Raw genomic sequence first — 25,430 nt, 5'->3', positions numbered from 1 at the left:
TTCAGATCAAATTATGCACACCTTAACGCAACATAGTTAACTGACAAATAGTTAAGTACATTGTTATTAGTTAGCTAGGAATAATACTAGATAATTCAAATCTAATAATTATGCACACCCTTATGCAACATTGTTAATTGAAAGAAAATTGTTAATAGCTAGCTAGGAATATTATGTAGTACTACCATTTAAGAAATTTAATTCAATATATATTAAAATATTAAATAAATTATGTCATTACAATTTATACTAGGTTGTGTTTAGAAACAATTATTTCAATTTAATTTGTAGATAAATAATGAATTTTTTCAACTTTATCTACTTTTAAATAAATACTGAAATTGGCTAAAATTCGAATTTGAATTTTATTGTTAGCCAAACTCGAAAATTAAGACAATTTTAAATTTTCAATTAAAATCATCGTTCTAAAACATAACATAGAGTTCTATTATTTAGCTCCGCCACGAGCACAATGTTCACCGACGGTGCATCCTCGACTATAGTCGTTGGCCGGTTGACCAACCTTACCCTTGGCATGAACCCTGTCCTTCTCTAAAGCACCATAACTTATCTCATCTGCTTGGGCTGGTTCACAAACCAAAGAAGAAATCAACATTACTGTTAAAATAATTGAAACCAATGATTTTCTTGAAATGCCCATTTTACTAAATTAAATTTTTTTTAATTGAATAAATGAGAAAAAATAAGAAGCTTTTTTTTTTTTATTTTAGTTTGTGAAATTAAGTTTTTCATTAATAGGTATTTATAATAAAAAAATAGATTTGTATTATTTGCTAATTTTAAAATGACTTGAATTATAGCCATGAATTAGTTAGGTATTTATATTATATTTAGACATTGATATTTCTAGAATTAGGCCTAATATTAAAATTTGTGTACTAAATTAAGGTTTATCTATCTTTCGCCAAAAAAATAATAAGGTTTATCTATTATAAGGTTATTCAATTTTATTTTTTTTGGCCTATGTTAGTTAATGCATCATTGAAATACTTAATAATATATGATAAGTACAATATTAATATGATTCAACGCATTTTATGAGTCTAACACAATGTTTTTACATTTGATTCTATTACTTTCTAAGTGTTTGCATGAATAATGGCATAAAAATGGAAATAAAAGTACTAATTGTTAAAAATGTTCAATAATCAAGTGAATATTTTATAAGTCATTTAACGTAATTAAATAAGTATACAACGAGATGTTAATTTAATTTACATTGAGTAACGTTCTTGTAGAGTTTATAAAGTTTGACCATGAAAAGAGAAGACAATGTGATTACATGAGATTCGTTACATAACTAATACTTCTGTGTCAGTTTTGATGGTCGTTCACCTGGGTTTTTTTTTTTTATTTATTTAGATTTTCTACTATCTAAATTTGTAATTATTAATCTTTTATACTAGTATGTTTTTCACTATATTACCCTCTTTAAAAGTATTCTAATAAGCTCTACATTTATATATTCATTATAATTCGCTAATATATCATCTTTGGATGTGTCAAAACCATACAAATAAAATTTATTTGTATATTTGTCAAAACAAACAAATCAAATAAGATTTAGTTGTATGGTTTGTTTGAATATATATTTTTAGAGCCGTATCTTCAAATTTCGTTCACAACTGCAAATTCTCCAAATCCGTTCACTAATGCAAATATAATTCAATCAGCACTGCGTTAAATACGGCATTCGTTCGCTATCGACTGTAGTGAATTTAGGGCATTGGAATAATTCAAATTAATTTAGGGCTTTTGGAGAATTGACAATTTTTCGCTCTTATTCGCTCACAAAACTGCTGCAATTTGAAGATATTAAAGAATCCAGCGTTAAAAATTGAATTTGTTTGGTATGTTTTCTTGTTCTCCTCCCCTCTTGTTATTTTTCTCTTATGTTAAATGATTGTTGGAGATATTTCATGTTGTGCGACAATAGAAGTAAAAATCAAAAATAATGATGAAAATCAATAAAAATTCAAACAAACAATAAAGAAAATCACACCGAGAAATTAACGTGGTTCACTATTAACGTGATAGCTACATCCACCAGCATCGGAAATAAACTTTTCACTATAAATCTGGAGATTACAAGATGAACTAGAAGCCACAACAATGGCTCTCCAAGCTCTCTTAGTTTTCCTCACTTTGTGTTTCATGCATCATCTCATAATTCTAATTACAAGAGTGGTTTATATAATATGCCACTTAATAAAAAGAAATTAGGTTAACAATTACAAAGAAATCGGCACAAAAATTAAGTAACCGTCAAAAGAATGTGCGAAAACTGAAAACCGTAAAAGTCCCCCAATAGGTCGCGGCCCGCGACCTATCTGTTTTCCAAAACAGTAGCTTTTCCATCAGAAACTCGCGACACGCGACCAAACGCACGACCCCCGACCTGGGCATCTTCCAATCCAATAGCTACTCCGCACCCCGCGCACTTCGACCCATCTCTTGATTTCATCTTAAAACCCGATCTTAGACTCGGTTAGAGTCACAAAATCTCAATACTTCACATGTGAGACATGATCTCATATCGATAAAATAGTAGATTGTAGACTTATATATATTGATTGAGCTAATCCACCTACTACCATATGATGTTAGAAGATAATGAACCTCACCAAGTGTATGTGCAAGTCAATACTCTTGACTTATTTTAAATAATAATGATGAATTACACTGATATTTATTCACGAACTACACAGCTAACAAAAATAACAAGTTATACTAATATTTATACACGCTCTTGACCCGTGGGTTTGTGGGGCCGAGCTCACGGGGGTCCCGTGTCCACACGAGTTGGTCAAGGTGAGATTATGTGACGAATTTTCACTTCCTAACATGGTATCTGAGCCGAAAGTTCGATCCAAAATTAAAAATAATAGGTTCGAAAAAAATGGCGTTCCTACCCTATTTGATTTCTCCCACATGCGATCTTGACGCGGGTTCGCATGTGAGGAGGGGTGTAGAGATGGTTTATAAATTAAAGATGATGTGCGCACTTTATAAGTTACGTGTGTGCACCTCGTGTTTCTCCGTTAATATCCTGATAATCACTATAAGTTCACCCTAATTTAACAATGGAAAAATAGTTGAATTGCAATTAGTTTTTTTAATGGTCTTATTTGCGCCAGTGTGATTTAGTTGCTTTTTACCCGCTCTTTTTTGTATATTTATTTACTCAACGTGTTTATTATATAGTTTTAGCCCTAGTTTTGACTAGTGTTGTTTTTCTGCAGGTAGTATCATCCTTTAGACAACAATGTCACTTATTTTCTCTTTAAGTAGGGCTATCACTTTATGGGGTAAAATTAACAACATTCCTCTGGCTTTTTCTTTGAAAGAAGTACGAATATAGATTGTCGTCACCTTCCTTTACCTAGACTCTATTTTGAACAGTATATTGAGTTGTTGATGAGATAATGCATCATTGAAATAGTTAGTATATGAGAAGTACTATATTAATATGATTTTCAACCGCATTTTAAGAGTTTACTAAAATGTTTTCATATTTGATTATATTACTTTCCAAAGGAGTTTACCCTTGGTGTAGATTAGTCCTTGTGTCTTTAACTGTTTGCATGAAAATAGTGGCGTAAAAGTCGTAGCAAAAGTACTAATATCATCCATGCAAACAATTCTTGTAGAATTTATGAACTTTGACTATAAAAAGAGAAGACAATCAAATTCAAAGGAGTATATGAAATTTGGTCATAACTACGAGTGTTCAATGGTTGTGGTCTTATTTTGAGCCCTTTTTAAGGCTAGAAGGGTTTTGTAAGAGCTATGTTAAAAATGGGTCGGACTGAAAATAGGCTATATTATAATTAAAATGAAGCGGGTTATAAAAAGGCTTAATAAGGGCAGAAAACTGTCTTTGTAAATAATATAATTAATGTATAATTTAAATATTATAAATGACAATATCAATTGAATTATTAATATTTTTTCAATTTAATAATTATAAATGATAGTGTAACTGTTCTAAATTGATAAATAGAGATTAAAATAATTATTAGTAGTAAATATGAGTTGGGTTGGGCCGCTCATTTTTTCCGGCCCGGCTCATATTTACTTAAACCCAGTCCAACCCTTATCCGGCCCATTAAACATCTCTAGAAATAACTTAAGATATACAAGTTAGAATGATGCGATACTAATGGAATTAAAAAGTAAATTTTAAGTGCTTTTCAAAGGGATGTTATGTGTAGGGAGCCCCCCGTCAAATTCCTTGTCGAGAAAGTTATTATAGCTTTGTTCCCCTAACTAATATAAAAAAGTTATTATAGCTTAATGGTTAGAGTAAAACATGTGTTATTAAAGGAATAGGGGATCAAATTTCAATTTAAATTATTATTTTTTAATAAACTAATAAATTCATATTATAATGTCATTATTCTTAATCTTTTATAATTTTAAGAGAAAATTGTCATAAATAACCTAAATTAATCTAACTTTTGTCAAAAACTACCTAGAATATTTTTTTCTCATCAAAACTACCTATATAACGTTTTTTTTTTTGCCAAAGACTACCTTTAACGGTTTTCATCTAAATTTTATGTTACTTCTCTCACATGAAATTCAAGTGACTATACTCCATAGATTTTGCACTATGAACCCTAATTTTCGATTAAAACAGGTTCTTAATTCAAAATTATGTTTCTTCTCCTTCCCCATTAAAACCCTTTAACTTAAGCTTTGAAAATCGCGGTTTTTTTATCTATATTGTAAAATTGTTCATCTAATTACCTCAATTGTATCTAATATTCTAATTTAAATTTTAATGGAAGGTTAAAGGATTTAGGGATAGAGGAATAGTTTCATACAGATATGTTGTTGTGAAAATCAAAATAAAATAACAAATTTTTAACGAAATTTGACAATAAAAGTTAATTGGTAGTTTTTGACAAAAAAATATTTTAGGTACCTTTTGTAAAAATAATGTAGGTAATTTTTTACAAAATGTGAATTTTCCTAAGTTGTTTCTCACAATATTTTCCCAAATTTTAATTTATCATTTTTTAGTGTGTTTATATTTTTGCTATCTTAATTTTAATATTCCTTCTTATTCGCTTTTTGCACGGTTTTCAAAACAAATTTGGAGCTTCAATATCTCTATATTCACATTATAAAAACTCACTGAAAAAATATAATAAAAAAAGATATACATCAAGACGAATCTAATGAGATCTCAAATTGATATATTATATCTTCTATATATGTCTCAAAAACCTTAATAAAATTTCTCTCTCCTTAAATGGAATATTCTAAACGGCAAGAACATTAGAGGACGGAGGAAGTAGTGTTTTTTTTTGAATACTTATTAGGCGAATATATGATGTCAAAAACACTTGTTTTGTTTTTTAAAAAGGATAATTATATGGAAGTTTGAACTCCATTTGTTGATAAAATTTTTGCTATCATTTAAGTTATTTTCAGTCTACATGATTTTAAAAATTTTATAGTTTAACTAGGTTTTAAGTAGTATATCATTTACCTGTATATCAACTATTAATCCCTTCTAATTTAAAATCTTGACTTCGCCCGAGTATATTGCTAACATACATTGGAGTAAAATTTTATGGTGGTTTTATATTAACTGAATGTCTATACTCGGATAGGTATTTATAAACCCGAGGGGTATCCATGTACTGAAATTAGTACTTTTTTTAATTAAACCTAAATTAGTATACTTCATTAGACTGTGAAGTGAATTTGGGTGAAATATCGTCTACTATTAGGTTCCATCGAAAGAATTCTATTTTTTTATCTCTTTTTTTCAATCATAAAAACATTTTTTATTATTAATAACACTTTTTTCATTTAAAACATTACTTCTATTATACAGCCCTTTTGATAACCGGTACTAAATGAAGGGAATGATAATGATTTTAAGTGTAAATTTTCATAATATGTATCATTTCATTCCTCTGGTAATGCAAGTTTGATCATAAAAAATCTTTGTTTTATAATTTTTCATCACCACCTAATACCGCATTAATACCATTAACCATATATTCAAATGGTAATACATTAAATTGAATTTGGTGAAGAAAATGAGAATATAGGACAATAAACATGATTATTAAACTTATCAAGAAAATGTTTCTACCAAAATAAAACTAAATTTGCATTATCATTCCCATATACCGATTACCAAACAGGCAATTAGGATTTAATACTCCGAGTTCCGAAGGCATCTGTTTATACTTTTAAATATTTTTTTTTGAAGGGAATACTTTTGAATAGTTTGATTCATTATTCAACTTTTCTCATCAATAATCGCTTTCATTCATTGCGTCTTTTAGTTTAATAGCTTAAATCTCCGTCTACAACAATAATAATAACAATATAAGAGTCTTAATTTCAAGAGATTAAGAGTCTTAAATCTCCGTCTACAATATGTAAGTTTCAATGATCGTCACAATTGTGGACCATATGGATTTTTCTTCTCCATTTATTTTGATTTCCTACCATCTCAATTTGTAAGTTTAAATCTTTCATATCTTTTTCCAAACTTGTTCTCTAAGCCATTTTCGATTTTTCTGGCCCTATTTAAAGTCTTCGATTCTAAGCTCCAAATAGAGTTTTTCTATAAAAAGTTTAGCTAATATCCAAATAGTTGAGAATTGTAAATATCATATTTAAAAGTAGGGACAGAGGAGTGTAGTTTGGGTAGTTTGAGTTAAAAAAAGTAAAGTTCAAAAATAATTAACAATAATCAAAGGTATAACACCGGTGATCAAAATCCAGTGATATAATTATAATGATTGCATTTTCGATTTATAGGAACTATAACTCATATATATTAAACTTTATGATTATACTTTATAAATAATCTAAACTTATTAACAAGAGTTAAAAGGTCATTTAATGTTTGGTGACCAAAATCCATTAACATAGTCACAATGATTACATTTTTTAACTTATAGCGACTATAACTTGTAAATATTAAACTTTATCGCAATAATTTAAAAAGAATAATTCGCGAGTTATGGTCCTCAAATTTAGCATTTTTTTGAATTACACTCTCAAAATTTGCATGTTCAGGCTAAAACACAAAATTTCGACCATTTTGGAGGTCGGAATTTTAGATTAAGTGGTCGGAGTTTTGTGATTTTGGCCTAAACCAGTAAACTTTAATACTTTGATGGCTGTAATTCAAAAAAAAAAAAATATTAAGACTGTAATTTGTAAAAGTGTTAAACTTTAAAGTAAAAAAAATAAATATTAAGACTATAATTCGTTTAAACTTTAAACTTGCAATTTGCAAATTATTCTTTAAAAACGAGTAATTAAAATAATTTGTAAACTTGAGGTGCACAAATGACAAAGGTAGATGTTGAAGGGGATGTTTGGGGGTGCACTTTGGGGAGCATCGAGTGAATTGCATTCGTGATTTCGTTCAATTAATATTCGGTCAGCTCCATCTTCGATCAATCTGAAATGGGTTTCAGATTCTTTTATTCGAATCACATTTACAAACCATACATCTCAAAATTTCCCTCAACAATCCGCAAAAATCCAATCATAACCCATCAAAATCCTTCAACTCTCAAATGTTTAGCAACCCAATTGGGAGGAATTAATCAATCAAATTGCCTTATAATCAAACGGTGGCATTTAGGTCATTCACATCATGATCAGAATGTTCATAAAGGTTCTAGTAAAAAAAGTGAGAACATATTTAGGCTGGGACTTGCTGCTGATGTTGGATTGGCGGCAGGAAAAGCCATCACTGGGTATTTATCTGGAAGCACTGCCATTATAGCTGATGCTGCTCATTCTCTATCAGATGTGGTAATTTATCAATCTTGAACTTTTTGGGTGTAAATTACCCTTTTTGTATGATTGTTACCAAGTTCATGCTATTAGCTTATATGGGTTGTTGTTTAGCAATTTGCATGTGAAGGGGGTTTATACATAAGTGTCGCATGATTTGTTAATCTACTTGTGAATCGTAAAACAAAAAAAATAAATTATGGTTGGTTTTGGGCTAATCTTGGTCAAACTTGAACGAAATATGAATTCAAATTGGCGAACTATGTTGCACTTGTATATATATTGAGAGCTGTGAACTGTGATACATGTTTTGATGCAACTGTGAATATTGGGTATTATTTTCTTTTTTGGGGATTACAGGATAGGCGTAGGAAAGGGGTGTATAAATGATGAGTAATTTTTTATTTGTTGGTTTGCTGAAAAACTGTTAAGAGAAATGGAGGTGTGGGGATGGAAGGGTGGAGGAAAATTGGTTTCTTTCCATTTTTGGAAGAAAGTGTTTACAGAGTGTTAAAAACTCTTGTCTACTCAAGTTTTAAGTTTGCTTCCAAAATGGGGAAAAAAGTTTTCAGGGAAAATATTTTTCTCCAAACCAAACCTTAGTGCTTTCAATGGCTGCTCTGAAGGCTAAATGGCTTCTTTTTAGGCCATTTTAAATGTTTTTTATATGTTACATAAATATAAGGAATTGAGCTAAGACAAGCAATTATACTTCTATTGAAATCCTTACACCTAAGAATGCTAATGGTGTCTATTTCAAATTATTTGAAGGATTTTATCAAGTGTATTGGCATGAAAGAGCAAAATATTTAAAAACTTATTTCCAGGGGCGGAGGAAAAATTGCAAATTCTTTGAAGGTCCTATACAATTTTAAACGTTACGATATTTTCCAACAATTTTGTATCTTTTAACGGTTAACGGAGAAATTTAATATTGAGACTCTCAATTTTTTGGGGCCCTATGCGGTTGACTACGTTGAACATGCTCAGAACTTCCCCTGCTTCTTTCTAATCTGGTTTTTTGGAGGATGCATTCCGATTCGAGATTTGGTTTTATCCATATGTGCTCTATGAATAAATGCACTTTTTGTGAATGTTGGGTTGAATGGAAGCTAGAATTCACATCTAGAGTACTATGCAATTGTCTTCTACAGGATTTATTCTTGCTATTTTTGATGCAGGATTTCTTGCTAGGATTCTCTTATGTTCTTCATGTGTTTTTGTTTTTCTTGTAGAGTCTCCATTTTCAAGATCTTGAACATTTTTAATGTTGATTATTGCTTACATCGGTTAGCATATCTGCATGACTGCATTGCAGGTTCTCAGCAGTGTTGCTTTACTCTCATTTAAAGCTGCGAGAGTGCCTAGAGACAAAGAACATCCATATGGTTGTTTATCGTTCTTACCTACTTTCATGTCTGTTTCATTTTTTGTTATGGGGCATTATGGATTTTTTAAATTTCATATCTGTATTTTTTGCACACACTTGTACTATGATCTTGACGGTAATTTGTTTTCTTTTACGACTTCTGAATTCCTTGTAGCCAGCAGTTGGCTATCCAAATTCACCCAACGCTGTCTTAATGAAGTTGTAGACTCGTTTAAAAGAATTTGTAAAGTTCACATGAATTTTCTTTTCTATACTACATTCTGTATGAGGTAGTCCTTTCAGTCATGTTATGTATAATATCCTCAAAACCACTGTCACATGATTCACTAATCTCCTTGCGAATCGTGAATAAAATAAAAGTGAATTATGGTCGGTTTTGGTCTATTTTAGGGTCAGTTTGAGCGAATCGCGAATCCAGAAAACGAATTAACTTGCAAATCATGTTACACTTCAAAACTTTCAATTTCATGCTAACAATTTCAGATCTGTTTGCTGTCTTCCCATAATAAAATTATAAATACAATTTCCTGTTGTGCATGTTCATTCATCCATGTATTTAAGTAAAGATCCAAGTATTTCATTACGTAAAGTGGCCATTAAGAGTCTGTATCTTTTGTGTCATTAAGTAGATTGACTTTGGGAACTGCTTCAGTATCCGCATTCCATTCGGATCAGTCAGAAAACAACCTTATATTTGGTGAAAAGAAGATTAATAGCTCAAGAGCTCAATCTATATAAGAAAGTAGATCACTTAACTTTTTACCATGGTGATTTGTCAAACTCATCTTCATCGGTCCCTAGACCAGGTAGAGGAGGGTAAAGGGTTGCGATAGGTTGGTGACCATCAACATAAATCACCGTCACATTTTATGCCATGAGCAGAATTTAAATTTTCATTCTTTATATGCTGCAGGACACGGAAAATTTGAAACACTTGGAGCACTAGGAATCTCTGGTATGCTCCTTGTAACTGCAGGAGGTATTGCATGGCATGCTGCTGACATTTTGCTGGTAGAAACTATTCCCATATTAGCTCTTTCCCTTTCTCCATGGCCTTGTTCTCATTCTCAAGCTAGTTTTTGTCATTGTGCCTATATGCATGGCAGTGCATCTATGCTCTTAGGATAGAAGTCATTTATTGTACTTAATATCAACATGGCATTGTTCATTGGTTATTGTATCTTATAGATGTTGATCGAGTCTAGAGGTTATCCATCATTGTTACTTTTGGAGTGCAAAATATTCTAAATTACCGATAAAGAATGTTGAGGGCGGGCAATAAATTGATTTGCCTTATTTTCAAGGGCTATTATGATATATACATTTGTAGTTTATTAATAATTAACCAGTCTGAGGGTCTTCTAAAAATTAAAACCATGGAAAAATAAAGAGTGCTGGTCGCATTAAATATTGGTTATTTAAGTCCGGAAAGTTCTCTATAGTAAAATACCGTAAAAAAACAAGACACAATGTTCATTGGTAGTAAAAGACCGTGAAATGCTTGACACAACATTCTCATACATAATTTCTCTGGTTCTCTCTTTACGTGCTAGATCCTACCAAAGCTTCATCTCTCTACATTGAAATAACATGTGTGGAGTTTGAAGTCAGAGACATAGAAATCTGGAATATGGAATATAACTTCGTTCTGTGAACCTAGAACACACATCCCAAATCACCAACAAAATGAACCCCAATCGTAAAGTGTAGTCCAAGTGTAGCAAACCTTTAATCGATTGAAAGGTTTTTAACCTCCATTTGAATATTAAAGGAGAGAGAAGGGAGGAAATCCAAGAGATAAAGCCGTAAAGCTAAAATAGTTTCAACTATATTTTCTTTTGATATTAACTTCACATTCTATGTTTTTTACCTAGTCGTTCCAGCGTCACACTAGGTTGCGTTCTGCGTTCTCGTTCCCGTCCCACGTACAAAGACGAATTGTGTTGGGGAAACAATGATTAGAGTTGTCCGATCCACATAATTGACTTACATACCCAAAATGTGTAAGTTGGTTTGCACTAGTTACCTTTCATTTTCTTTTGTCTAGTCTAATTATCCAGATTATAAATTGTGTTTTAATATTTATTTTATGTACTCAAGCATGCCACATTATTAGGTACTAATGGATAAGAATTAAAATATTGTGAGATACACATAAAAGTTGGGCTTCAAAGTGCCAATCTGCTTGTGGCTTAATCTTTTACATCTTCGTGCTTTATGTCAAATGGAAAGCTTCTTTATTTCGTTGTAGCATTTCTCTCATATTTTAGAATTTCGGTATTTTTTTGTGATGGTTAGGACTTTGTTGAGGCAACTTTCCTCATATTGTTGGGATTTAGTTTTTGCATTATTGTTGGTACAAACTTTGGTGTAGTCATATACTATAATACGTATCACTCTATGAACTTTTGGGTTAGTGTGATGCTGCTTGACTCTGTATTAAGTTTTGATGTACGTACTGTGCAGGGTTGGTTTGCAGCAGCCCCTGAGGTTGTTAGTAATTCTTTGACACATGCGCATGGTCATCATCATGGGCATGACCATAAGATCGACATGGAGCACCCACTTCTAGCATTAAATATGACTATTCTATCCATTGCCGTAAAAGAAAGGTATTTTCTAAAAAAGAGATTTTCTAATCTTTGTGGTCCTCTTTTGTTTGCTATCGTCCTTTTGAGTTTGACTGTTTTATTTCTCTCTTTTTATGGATTTGAATGCACATTTCAATCAATGTTTGAGTGTTGCATTATGCCTTTGTATTGCGTTATTGCAGTCTTTATTGGATAACAAAGAAAGCCGGAGAGAAAGAGGGCAGTGGATTGATGAAAGCAAATGCCTGGCATCACAGGGCTGATGCTGTATCTTCTTTAGTTGCTCTTATTGGGGTAGGTAAGAATTGTATTGGTTTTATAGATATCATGTAAATTCAGTTTTGTTCCTCACTATCTCGAAGGCAATTTTGAAGTTTTATGTAGCATATTTGTGTACACGAACTTCTGCAGAAATTAATTAAAAGCAAAATCATCAATCTTAGTTATATTACTTGCACAAAGCCCACACTGATATTTGTATGGTCATTGTCATGAATGGTTGGAATATCCGGAAAATTTGATCGTGCTTAGTCTTTGTAACCAATGTCGAGGGGATTTGCGTTTAGCTATCAATGTTGGGTCTCTCACGTTCCGAGTCTGATGTCACTAATAGTAGCTAATTGCTACTTTTCATACTCCCTTTTGTCTCATAAATGCAGATATTTAGAACACAAGTGTCAGTCCTGGTTAATGGCTTATTTCTGGTTGTTATGGTGATTTCTCTTAAGCTAAATCATGATTCTTATTACTATTCAACAAAAAGTTTATCATGTTTAGGAGTTAATATGAATAGGACATGGCAAGTGTGCTTGTGTTGTGTTGTTTTTGCTGGTTTTATTGACAGAAGTAGTGCTGACACATATGACCTAATTCTGATCTCAGGAGGATCTATTCTCGGGGTAAAATTTTTAGATCCGCTTGCTGGACTTGTAGTGTCAGGCATGATTCTAAAAGCTGGTCTGGAGTCTGGTTACCAGAGGTAATTGTTTTCTGTCAAGATATCCTAAATTATGCATCATGAAATATAGATTCTAGTGGGGGCGTCCCCTACTTAGCGACGCGCTACACTTTCTAGGCCTGAGTGTGGTGAAAAGTGTGTAACCGACAAAAGATTAATGCTTTGGAATTGTTGAAGTTGTGATATGCTACACTATTGATGTCTTAAATCATGTTACTATATACATCTTAAAACTTTGAACATATTAGCATAGGTTTAAGTTTAGTCGGAGTAAGACAGCTTACATGAAGTCTTACTTAAGCACCAAGAGATAAGTAGAGACACCATAAAGTCGGAAGAAAAAAAATCGCTCCAATGGATGCTTCAACTACTTTTTGGTCATGTTTAGGAGTCCCGAATATCGATAAGAATGTGAAAGAGAATCATTTAAGATGGTATGGGCATGTGCAACGATGGGGTATTAGTGAAACGGTAAGGAAAATAGAAAGTTGAAACATGGGGAAATAAAAAAGAGGGTGAGGAAGACTGATGATGACCGTTAGATTTACAGGCTGAAATTGTAGAAAATCGAAATTAATTGAGAAGGAGAATTCATGTGGAGCACCACTAGAACTATCTATTGGTTCATGTACCCAACCTAGTCTTTTGGGATTAAAGCTTTGGCATTGTTGTTATGGTTGTTGTTGGTAATAAAAGTGTTGGTTTATTTAAGTAGGGAGTAAATGAACATGGTGCTAACAATATGTTGGATAGCCTGAGTAACAATGTCTTGTACAAACAGTATTTTGGAGCTGGTGGATGCTGCGGTTCCACAAGAGCAATTGAAATGCTACCGAAAGATTATTCTACAGGTTGAAGGAGTGAAGGTAATACACATCTTTTAGCACTGTTATTTTAATAGAATTATCAATCCAAGTGTCGGCGTGGTATGCAGAACTAACAGCATACTGATACCAGAGGTATTCTATACTGTTCTCATAGATTCCTACAAATCCTTTTGTGCTATATGATTCATCGTGAATATTATAACGTGACCTGACTCTAACTTTGTTGAATTTCCATGAAATCACAACGTGAATACGTGATAGCCTGTTTAAAATGTAATGCTTTTAAAACAACAAAGACAATGTCAAAGCCTTATTCCCAAAATCTGTGTTCATTACATAGTCGAAAACAAAATGTGATGTTTCTAATGATCACAATTTTTCATATTTTCAATAATTGAATTATAAAATGCAAACTGAATTTTCCATGGCCTGTCATAGATTTGTCATTCGGTAGTACCCACTGCTTGTGTGTTGGACGTTATGTCTTGCTAAAAGGTGCACTTGGTTATGTATATAGGGTTGCCATCGCCTCAGAGGGAGGAGGGCTGGCTCGTTTTTACACCTTGATGTACACATAGAGGTATAGCATCTTCTCAATGCTTTCATATTTCTGCTGTGTGTATTATGGTCTTTCTGGTGCTTTTTCCTTTACTGGGATTTAGTGATTTTCCAAATTGTTTGTCTTATATATTTTTCCCTAAAACTTATGTCATTTTCTTTATGGAAATTGTAAAAAATCCCAAACATCCTTTCTTCACGTTCAAAATTTATCCTCAACTAAAAAGGATGACAGTGATTTAACTTTTAATTTTTGAAAAATGGTGAACTGCGTTCTCGATTCCTTTTCATGACCCGGATTGTCCCTCAATTTACCATTTTGCATATCATTGAATAAGGAGTGGAGGACAATCACTGGTGATTAAATTATATATTTGTCATTTATATGGAGGTTGGAAAGGAATGTGAGAATTTGACAAGTCATTTGATTTCTTGCTAAAATATAGGTTTTGTGTTCATGTGTTTCTTGCAGGTTGATCCTTTCGCCAGTGTTAGTGCGGCTCATCATATTGGTGAAAATGTCAGGCATCGGATTCATGAGTCTCATCCTGAGGTGGCTGAAGTCTTCATACACATAGGTAGATACTTCTATTGTGTACTTTTCATGAATCGTCATATTGTCATGATTAACTTAAATGGTAATCTTTGCTGTCACAAGGTGGCATGGATTTTTTTTTTTTTTTTTTTTTTTTTTTTTTTTTTGATTATGACTAATTAAAGAAATTACTTTAGATTTTACAAATTATGGATTTTGTAGCATAATAGAGCTAGTTATGAACCTTTTTTTTTCTGCTAGTGTTTATGATAATTTGTGTGGGGACAATGAGAATGTTGTTTTCTACTTCCTTTTTTTTCTTGATGATATTAAGTTGGTTATGTGAAAATGCAAAATATGACCACGAGCCCACCAAGGAGTTCATGGCTTCAAGATAATGCCTCCGTACCATAGTGCCAAATTTCAAGTTGCGTCACCCTAGATTTCGCACTATGCTCCATGCTCCACCTACCCACTTGCTATAATAGTAAGCCCATATTCAAAATGAACCTCTACTTCATATGTACTGTGAAGATTATTCAAATGTTGGGGAAATGTGGAATTCACAGCGTATTACAATTGAGTGAATTATTTTAGGGATAGATTTTCATGATTTTTTTGTCCCTAATTTCGTTGGGGCTGAAGATTTATGGTTTTTTGGTTATGGATTATAATTGACTATATTAAAATGGCTCATTAAATCATATGCACTTTTTATTTATGTGAAGGTGCACATGATGTTTGCTACCGAGGGTTGATCATAAACAATCTTTTTGTTAGTGTTATCTAACAAAGGTAAGGTTGTGTATATCCGACCCCCCAAACCCCACCCTGGGTAGGAGCCACTTAATGCCATTGGGGTAATGTGATATAGTTGATAAAATACTAAAAATAGCATTATAGCTTTCCATTGTGTAGTGGTTTTCTAGGAGTGGGCGACTTTTGTGTTAAAAGATATATGTGGGCCGGGATGGCACTCAATAGCCAGGCAAGTCGCTGCACGACTTGGCACGGTACGATTAGGCGCAAGACACAATAGACACGACACATGGGTGGCCTAGCACTTCACAATTTTCGTGGATAGACCTCATTTTTGGATGGCCAAGCACGACTCGACACGACACTCGACCTAGCACGACTTGGAACTAGGCGCGACAGGCACAGCATGTGGCAGCTCAGCACGACACAATTTCCATGATTATGACAAATGTGTTTGGTATCACTCTATGAATCGGTGGTCAGACATGGAAACTATAGATGCAGTTCTAACTTTGATAGTGGTTTCAGCTCTCGAATTTGGTTGTCTTACAGCATACTCGTACTGTTATGTATGCTATGCATGGATGCTAAATATATAATCTTTCAATCATGAATTGACAATTTGCTTGACATTTGATAAGTCCATTGCAGAGACTTGAGTCACAAACTTTGCCAAGTCTTTCTAACTTCAGCTTTAAAAAAATTTTGAATCGAACTAATACTTGCCAGATATCTTGGTTAAAATTCATCTTGAAATATATTAAATTTTAGGTATTTGAAATGCAATGTGTACTGTTTTACCTGCTGAAAACCTTTTTTACATGACATGTTAATCAGTGTCATTTTCCGAATCTTATTTTGGGAATTTCATTTGAAAAACATTGTGTTCTCCAGGTATTATCCAATGATGATGAGCTCATCTAGCCTCAGCTTGAACATTGTTTTGCAATTGTTACTATTTCATTTTTGGGACTTCTATTGCAGATCCTTCTATTTCACCAGAAGTTAATATGAAGAATAAATTAGACAGCTCGGATAAAGATCTCAACATCGTTTCCTTAAAGGACAAAGACATTAACCATATGATCTCTTGTATATTCTCATCACAATTTCCAAAGGTAATGTTTTTTTTTTGCTGAAACATTTCTCCATTTGCCAACATCTTGTTGTATGTAGGTTTTCTCTGCATTTCAAACATTAATTTGAATTTCGATTATAAAAAGAAACTCTTTTTTAGTTGAGGATTTTTCAAAGCACTGAAATTATCTACTATATCGAGTTTTGCAATTTTTGTTTCCATGCCTCAACTATTTATTAGAAAGGGGTGTTTGGCAAAATAGCTTATTGGGCAATTTTAGCTTATTTTAATACAAACAGAAGATTGGATGGTCAAACCACCCAATGCTAATGTTTGGTAAACTAGTTGGTTGAAGCAGCTTATTGTTATGAATAAATTGTTTTTGAACAAGCTGCTATGAGCAGCGGGTTTAAAATTATTGTTGGTCAAATCAACCACTGTAATTAACTATCAGCTACTACCTATCAGTCGTTTTCCAAATACCCATCAATATGTTCATTGTTGATTATATTTGTTAAACACCAGCTGTAATGTTGCATTTCCGTCATGATTGATCCCATTCATGGACAGATTCTTTAAGCTTTCCGGTTGCTTTGCATTGTTTGATCTATTATCTTTTTACCAGAACAATCATTTTCTATCATACTTGTATAAGAACATCATTTTCCCCCTAGGTGGTGTTTGGTATGGCGGATTACAGTTTCTGGGGAAACAAATATCCATGAAAGAGGACAAATGTAAATAAAAATTAGTTTTCTGTTTGGTACGATGCGAAGATCTTTTCCACCTAAATTATCGCTTTAAAATCCCTTATCAAACCAAAAATCGGAAACTAAAGAAATCAGTTTTTATGGATCACTGTCGATTCCCTGTTCCTTTTTTGTGGTAGTATCATAATCCATAAGATGATTATGTAATTTTACAGAAAATGAAGCTAGAGCATATAACTCACCACTTGTTGCAAAACAAGATTATGCTGGATATTGAGGTCTCCATGCCACCTGACATCATGATCAGGTAAAAATGCCGCAAGAAATAATTTTTTACATCATTCAGTGAAAATATGCTCAATTTTATTCGATGGGCAAAAGATTTATAATTTTTTGATTTCAGATATATTGGATAATAGTAAAATGACTCACTAGATTATGTGCGCTTTGTATTTATGTGAAGCTGAGCATGATATTATCTACCAAAGATCTATTTGAAACAACCTCTTTGTTAGTATCATCACTAATAAGGGTAAGGTTGCGTATATCTGACCCCACAAACTCCATCCTAGATGGGAGTCGCTTAACGAAAATACATTTATGTTCTTATCTGTTTGTCTATTCTAGAGAAGCAATGTTGATGGCGGAAGAAGTGAAAAAGGAGGTTCTCGGAACTGTATCCGATGTCGTCCAAGTTAGTGTTAAGCTGCAGCTTTCTCCGGCAACCCATACAACTTCCGCATAAACTGATTATCCGGTACTCTTTGACACTCTTCTAGATATAGGAAAAATAATACAACTTCGACATCTTTATAGAATAGATAGGAGTAAATGGTTACATGAAAGTGTTTATCTATGTGAATGGAAGAAGGAGATTCAGAATCTCTACCGGAATAACAAACGTCGAAGGATGATCCCTGTTTTTTAAACTACAAAATAACACAACTTGTAGTATGAGACGGTTTCACTGTGAGACTGCCCCATATATGGGTTGAATGACCCAATTAATACAAATTATAAGAATATAAACTTGTTTACTGTATGCACATAAACTTGATGTTCTTGCATGAGAAGCTTGTTCCGGGAAACATGGATGCAATGTTTCGTCTTCTTTTCTACAGTTCGTATGTCATCCCAACTTTAAGTAGTCGTTTACGAGGGATATTGAACATCTTATCTGTCTGCCGTAAATTCCTCTTCAAAAAGTTGAAAGCCAAATCAATAACAATCCTTTTTCCAATCCCGGACCTTTTACTTGCCATCACTTCGCTCTCCCCCATCATGTGTACAACCCCTGCACGCCATGCTTTATCGATTACCTCTATTTCGTTCTCTAATGCTTCCTCCTTTGATTGCACTACATTTTCATCGTCAACATCCTTGATATATTCCTCCTCTGTGCAGTGAGAATCGAACTCTCGTTTCGAAGTTGGTGTTGGGGGGTTATTATCCGTTACTTGTACCCAAAAGTCGTCTCTCATAAACTCTTTCAACCTTTGAATTAGCATTGTCTCGAAAGGCTCTTCCTCATTGCGAGTATCCGCATAACCATACCTAACCACACAGCGGAACACGTTGAGCTCCCTTGGATCAACTCTACGGAACAAAAATCGTTCCTCTATTGGAACCGTGCTGATAGGCAATGACTTAACGGATGCAAATACAAGCACCGAGTGCAAAGCTGGGATGTTCTCTACATAATGCGTAAAGATAGGAGGGATTCCATGGACTAATTCGGAGTAGAAGATTGCTAAACCCGGAACCCTCCTCAACTTTGTTCGAGTCCCAATCTCCTTTAGACAATCCGGTGATACTTTATTCTCCATTTCGTAGTAGTATTTCTTTCGATATACATAGTTCCAAATGAACATCGTCGCAAGTAGGATGCTAGCAAATGCTATCGGAAAGTACCCACCATGAGGGAATTTGTACATCACCGAACTCAAATATAGAAACTCGACTGACATAATGCAGCATACATACAAAATCACCCATAAGATATGCCTCTTCCAAATCACTATCATTACGAGTACCATGAAAGACGATGTAATTGTCTCAGCAAACACGACTGCTATGCCTGGTTTTTCATTTCACGGGCTGAAAATTAGAACTGAATTCTAATACTAGTATAATCAAGAACAAATTTCGGATATTTACCATAAGCATGACCTATTTTTTCGGTTGTTCTGAAAGCAACCGTGACAAACACACTGGCCAACATCAGAATGTAGTTGACTTCCGGGATGTAAACTTGGCCTTCGAATTCGATGGATGTATGAACGATTTTAACTCGAGGGAAACACCCTAGAGCTAAAGATTGTTGGATGATCGAGAACGTGCCCGAGATCATAGCTTGGCTTGCTATGATTGCTGCTAAAACCGCAACAACGAACATCGGCCAGTACATTGGATCTGAAAATTGACGCGAAAGTTCCGAAAGATAAATGAATAAACCTGATTACATTTGATAGGAAAAAATACAAGGGATGATGAAGATTTACCTGGTATAGCATTATAGAATGCATTACTGACTTTATCTTGGTGTAAGCGAAGGTATGATGCTTGCCCCGAGTATGTTAACATAAGAGCTGGGTATACAACACTTGACATACTTAATTGGATTGATCTCACTGAAAAATGGCCAACATCTGCAAACAGTGCTTCCGTACCTGTAAATACAACAGTCATTCAACTCAACTAAAAGCTTAAGTTATAGATTGTAGCTCTAGGATATCTTATATATACTATCATGACTTTCACATAAAAGTTTTTTAGGTTAGAAGTGTGTAAAACGCATGTATATGATCTACTTGTGCATGGTTGTGCTAAACTTTCTATGTGAAATATAAGATGGATAAGATTCGAACCTGTGACATTTATGTTACGTTGGCTTCTAATACATGTCAAAAGCTAAAAGCAATGATTGTAGCCTCGAGATATGCTGTATACTTTTTCATATGTGAGGAAAATTCCACATCATTAAAATAGCGGGTTGTGGACTTGCATATAAGGCTTGGTGGGTAATCTTCCTATGACCATATGGTTTTGGGAAAGAGTGAACCTCACATCAAGTGTGAATGCAAGTCAACGTTCATTGCCTATCGGGCGCACAAGTGCCCCAATGGTGTGTCTACACGAGTGAGCCCATGGAGTGATCATGTGATGAATCGTCATAGCCTACTCTCCTCATACTGCATGCTCCTAAATATGTCGTATGCCACTTGAAACGAGGGATCGATAAGGTTCAAATTCATAACCTTTTTACCACGTTGGGATATAATACCATGTTAAGAGATCCTTTCAACCAATCCTTATGATATATTATATACTTTATAATAAGAGAGTTACCCTCAGTGGCGGATTCAGAAAGAAACAAGTGATATCAATTTAAGTAAAAAGTGCTACTAAGTTTTGATTTCTTGTCACATATATGGAGGCAATACACTAACAAAATTATCATTTACACGTAATATTTGATTTAATTTTGAATTTAACTGATATTAACTGACCTCAGTAACATCACGCTAGATTCGTTAGTGCCTACACCCCTTGTAATGAATGTGTTTTCAAACTTGTGATATGATACCATAATTATATAGAACATGGGTATGAAGGATATGAGAAAGACAAACCTGTAACACAAAGAACCACACCTCCAAGAGAGACCCAAGCATCTTTGCCATTCCTTGTGAAATACTGAATTATATACCAAGGATTTACAGCTTTGACAACAGTGGGATCGTATTTGACAAAATTATGGACACCAATTCCGGCATTTAGTAATAACCAAATGCTAACAATTGGAGCAAAACTGTATCCAACTTTATCTGTCCCAAATCTTTGTGCTGAGAATAGAACTATTAGAATGCCAACTGATATCCAAACCACCCTTCCTAAAACAATATAAATAAGGTGCAAAAAGAATAGTTAGTATCCCATTCAAGAATCTTGAACAATATATATACTTCATGATTTCGGTCCAAGATTGTATCCAGAATATGTTAGTCACAGTGCTGTTTCTGACAATTTTTGGACTCTTGGCGGAACATAAAAAAGGGCCCTTGTATAAGTAAAATTTCGATTTTTTTACTTCAACTATGCATCATATAATATTCTCTTTTTTTTCATATTAATTTAATGTCAAATAAATGTACAAATTTAAGATCATATAATGATAAGGTACTTAAGCACAAACTAATTCCTAATAATAAGGATTAACTTAATTTAGGCACCTTTATAAGCTAGGCCTTAGGTGTTGCACTTCAAAGCTACCCTCAAAAACAGTCCTGTTGATGGACTGTATCCTTTTTTAAGGGTATGGGTCTATTATTTTGACCTTAAAGATTTAGAACTAAGTCCGAGTCCAAAACTTAACTAAAATTTTGGGGTTTAGATTTTTCAGCTATGATTTCCACATATTAAAACTTTTTTAGAGTTTGGGTTTGGTTTACACCCAACTCAGACCCTGAGTCCGAGTCACTTAAGATAATAGTTCGGGTTTGGACCCAACCTATATTCAGGATTCGGATAAGAATCGAGTCTAAACCCAACTGAATCCTAAAATGTCAATTCCTAAATGTAACAATATTGCATGGAACTGATCTCATATCAATTGTGTATGCAATTGGTGTGGGGGGTTTATAGGCAAATAGGTTCTTTCACTCACCAGACTAGTCTTTTGGTGAACTTCCTATTTGTTCACTATAACATAAAATTTGAGAAAAAAACTAATGAAATGAGAGTATAAAAGTATAAATCAAGTGTAAATTTTACTTTACCTTCAGTAAAGTAGGATGAAGCTTCTTTTAACCCTCCAACAGCAGATAAAACTGTAATTAATATAGTACCACTTTTCAGAAAAAGTCGATTCTCACCTAACTTTCCTTCTTTCAACGAGACACCCTATAATCAAAGGTGAAAAAAAAAGAGTAGAAAGGATGAAGTGATACCTGAGATAGAGGGAGTAAGAACACCATCTCCAATAACCAAAGAAGTAGAGAGCATTGTAACAATCAAAAGAAGATATTTAATGAATGTAGTTTTCTCTAAAAAGGTTTTGATCTTCAAAGATAACCCTAATTGTTTTGTTGGCAACTCTAATTTGTAATTTGAGACTTGTTGATCTTCAACTTCTTGACTTGGGAGTAAACCTACCTTTGCATTTCGGCATAGAAGAGAATATAATGCAAATGTTCCCCCTGTTCAATTTCCCAACTATTCATCATCATTATATCAAAAAAAATATATTCATCATCATCATATCAAAAATAAAAATTCATCATCGTTACTAAATTAATAGATATTATAGTAACAACTTTAACCACCTTTCTTTTATTAAAGCTCTTTTTATTGTTTGAAAAATTGTCAAAAATAATTCTGTTAATTTTTGTTTATCCACTTTATTTTTTTTACGTATTTCAAAGTAAATTTTGAGTCTCAATATCTCATAATACGCATAATAAAAAATTTTAAAAATTATATATTAAAATTCTTTGCATCAAGACGAATCTAACATGAGTCAACATGAATATATTTTGTCTTGAATATATATTTTAAAAATCAAATTTAATTTTCTCTCTTATAAAGTGAAAAAATTTAAAGTAGACAAACCAAAAGGAACGGAGGGAGTACAACTTTTTCCCCTATCAGCTATTGATAAATCAAAAAATTTTTTTAACAATTTTATTAAACTCTCCAATTCTAATAAAATAAAAACATGTGAATGATAGGAGTATAATATTATATTACAGTTAAACTCTCCCCAGATTCAACCTAAGATAGTTGCAAAAAAGTCCAGATACTTTTAGCATCCTCTTAAGATTGCCTAAGGAATATTCTTCCAAATTTAGTGACACATCACACTTCACAAGCCAGCAATGCATTGAGCCGCCAGAGTACCAACAAGCTCCTTGGTTCTTACACAAATCTTGACTTTAGAGTTGTCTGTTAAACGGCTTATAGATAATAGTTGGTAACTCATTAAATTAATATTTTTAAATATTAATTATATTTGATATTTGACCAATTAATGTTATTAATTGATAGAAGTAACTTAATTATTTTAAAATATTAATTTTTAATCTTTCTACGCATTCAAATAAAATATTAATTTATGATTTTTTGATGTTTCATTTATTTTACAAAATTTTTTTTTTCAAACAATAATTTTCCTTATTTTAAATTATTTTTCTCTTGCTTGACTTTATAATTATATTCTTTCCCTTTACATAACAAAAATTAGTTGTAAAAAATTAGTAAAATAATTTCTTTATTATTGATATTTAATATTGTATTTATTTTATTAGGCTTTGATTAAGATTAAAATCATAACACAACAAAATATATATATATATATATATATATATATATATATATATATATATATATATATATATATATATATTTCTATTATATATATTCAAAATATCATTACTATCATTTTGTTTGTAATAATAATGTAAAATAAATCTAAGATAATATGAAATTTCAATTATTAACTTTAGCTTTTGATTGAATTATTTCTGACAATATTATAAAAAAGGAAAACGAAAATATAAAAAAATAGAATAAAATAAAAATAAAAATAAAAATATACGTACCCTTGCCATTATCGTTGGCCCTTAAGACAATGAAGACATACTTGACCAAAGGAAGCAAAGTAATGGTGTAGTAAATGAGTGAAAGAACACCCAAGATGTCATCTTTATTTTTAATTCCTTGTGGAAACGTGCTTGCATACACATAAAGTGGTGAAGTCCCAATGTCTCCGTAGATTACACCAATACTTTGGAATGCCAATGACAATACCACTCCCCAACTTACACCCTACTTGTTTTTTTAGAAAAAAAAATATTGTTATTTGCCAATGTGACGTGTTTTTTCTTTGTCTTATTGAATTTGCAACATTCACGTTTTTCACGTGAAATTCTTTTAGTGATTTATTGCAAACTCAATCTAACTGAAGGAATATTATGTATTGTTTGTTTGTCTAAGTAATTGTTTTCAATATGTAAGTACTTATAGTTGTAGAAGCTAGTCAAAAACTAAAATTAGTGTGTTAAATTTCATTCTAGATTTAGTCCAACAATTAATATATATGTAATCGCTATTTTATTAAATAGTAACAATTTACACATCTAATTAGACAGTTAAATATCTAATAATAACAAACGAACATCAGCAACAACTTAAAAATAAATCATGTGCATTTCTTATTTTTGAGAAGTTACACATGATGTTTATCATCAATAATCAATCAGAAACAAACTCCGTGTTAATTATATCATTAACAAGAATAAGATTGTGTACTTTTGATCTTTTCACTTTAAGTAGAAGCGACTAAATAGCATTAGAATAATGGAATAGAATCAAGAAAAATGAATAATACCTTAGAGTCATGACCATTATTATGGCCTTTAACATTAGCGGCTTCAAGATCAAGAGAATCATGACGATGTAATTTTGTTTTCCTTTCAAGAATCTCAGGATAATTATTTTCATGTTCATTATTATTGTTATCTTTTGACATATTAACACAAAATAAGAGACAAATGGAGATTAAAAAGGTTATTAGAGAGATGGGTAAAATGAAGAGTACTTTAATTCACTAAATGAGTAATGAAATTAAGGGGGGTTTTATAGAGTTTCAAATTTGTTCCAAGTGGAAACTTATGTTGGGCCTACAAGTATACATTACGCATTTTTCTTTTTAATTCGTCTTTTTATCTAGCAATACATTTTTATAACAGTTTGTTTTATATGAGACTATCTTATAATGAAACGGGCCCATATAATTAACTCATTTATTTAATTAATTATTTTAAGATCATAAGTAATCACTCTAAGACTATAAAAAATAATTACTTTAAAATTATAAGTGATCACTTTAACGTTATAAGTGATCACTTTGAGACAAAACATGTGTATTGGACCGAACCAATAAAGATAGCTCACTGTGAGACCGTCTCATTTAAGAATTAGTGTTTCTTTAATGAAAATGTTTCCAGAATTTATTTATTCTTATGTACAAATTTTAACTTTCATTTAATATCATATACACAATTTAAATGGTTCCACTATTTTTTAATCTTTATTCAATATACAATTGTAATAATTTTATAGAAACTGAGGGAGTATTAAAAGAATCACGATATACTTTTGAGAATCTCACAAGAAAGTGGTTGAATAATTTTGGGTGTAAATGAAGAGGTTACTTTAG

The 25,430-nt window shown here is 32.4% G+C and overlaps 2 protein-coding genes across 2 annotated transcripts; one reads left to right on the top strand and one right to left on the bottom strand.

Moving 5' to 3' along the window:
• The first annotated feature begins 7,339 nt into the window (after positions 1-7,339).
• LOC130826430 (metal tolerance protein 2) lies at positions 7,340-18,249 on the top strand. Its single transcript, XM_057692020.1, has 12 exons — positions 7,340-7,824; positions 9,125-9,194; positions 10,110-10,207; positions 11,663-11,808; positions 11,970-12,085; positions 12,670-12,766; positions 13,527-13,611; positions 14,090-14,152; positions 14,603-14,708; positions 16,409-16,542; positions 17,428-17,519; positions 17,840-18,249. The coding sequence occupies exons 1-12, from the start codon at positions 7,471-7,473 to the stop codon at positions 17,955-17,957; spliced, it is 1,479 nt and encodes a 492-aa protein (XP_057548003.1). The 5' UTR covers positions 7,340-7,470; the 3' UTR covers positions 17,958-18,249.
• Positions 18,004-24,840, bottom strand: LOC130826429 (potassium transporter 5-like). The gene is made up of 8 exons (XM_057692019.1): positions 24,600-24,840; positions 23,812-24,037; positions 22,162-22,410; positions 21,991-22,041; positions 20,845-21,105; positions 19,714-19,881; positions 19,370-19,624; positions 18,004-19,289 (listed from the first exon to the last, which is right to left on the bottom strand). The coding sequence occupies exons 1-8, from the start codon at positions 24,738-24,740 to the stop codon at positions 18,328-18,330; spliced, it is 2,313 nt and encodes a 770-aa protein (XP_057548002.1). The 5' UTR covers positions 24,741-24,840; the 3' UTR covers positions 18,004-18,327.
• Between the last annotated feature and the right edge of the window lie 590 nt (positions 24,841-25,430).

The sequence above is a fragment of the Amaranthus tricolor genome, chromosome 11 (genome assembly GCF_026212465.1).
Source record: "Amaranthus tricolor cultivar Red isolate AtriRed21 chromosome 11, ASM2621246v1, whole genome shotgun sequence".
Taxonomy (NCBI): domain Eukaryota; kingdom Viridiplantae; phylum Streptophyta; class Magnoliopsida; order Caryophyllales; family Amaranthaceae; genus Amaranthus; species Amaranthus tricolor.
This window is presented reverse-complemented; position numbering and strand designations above follow the sequence as displayed.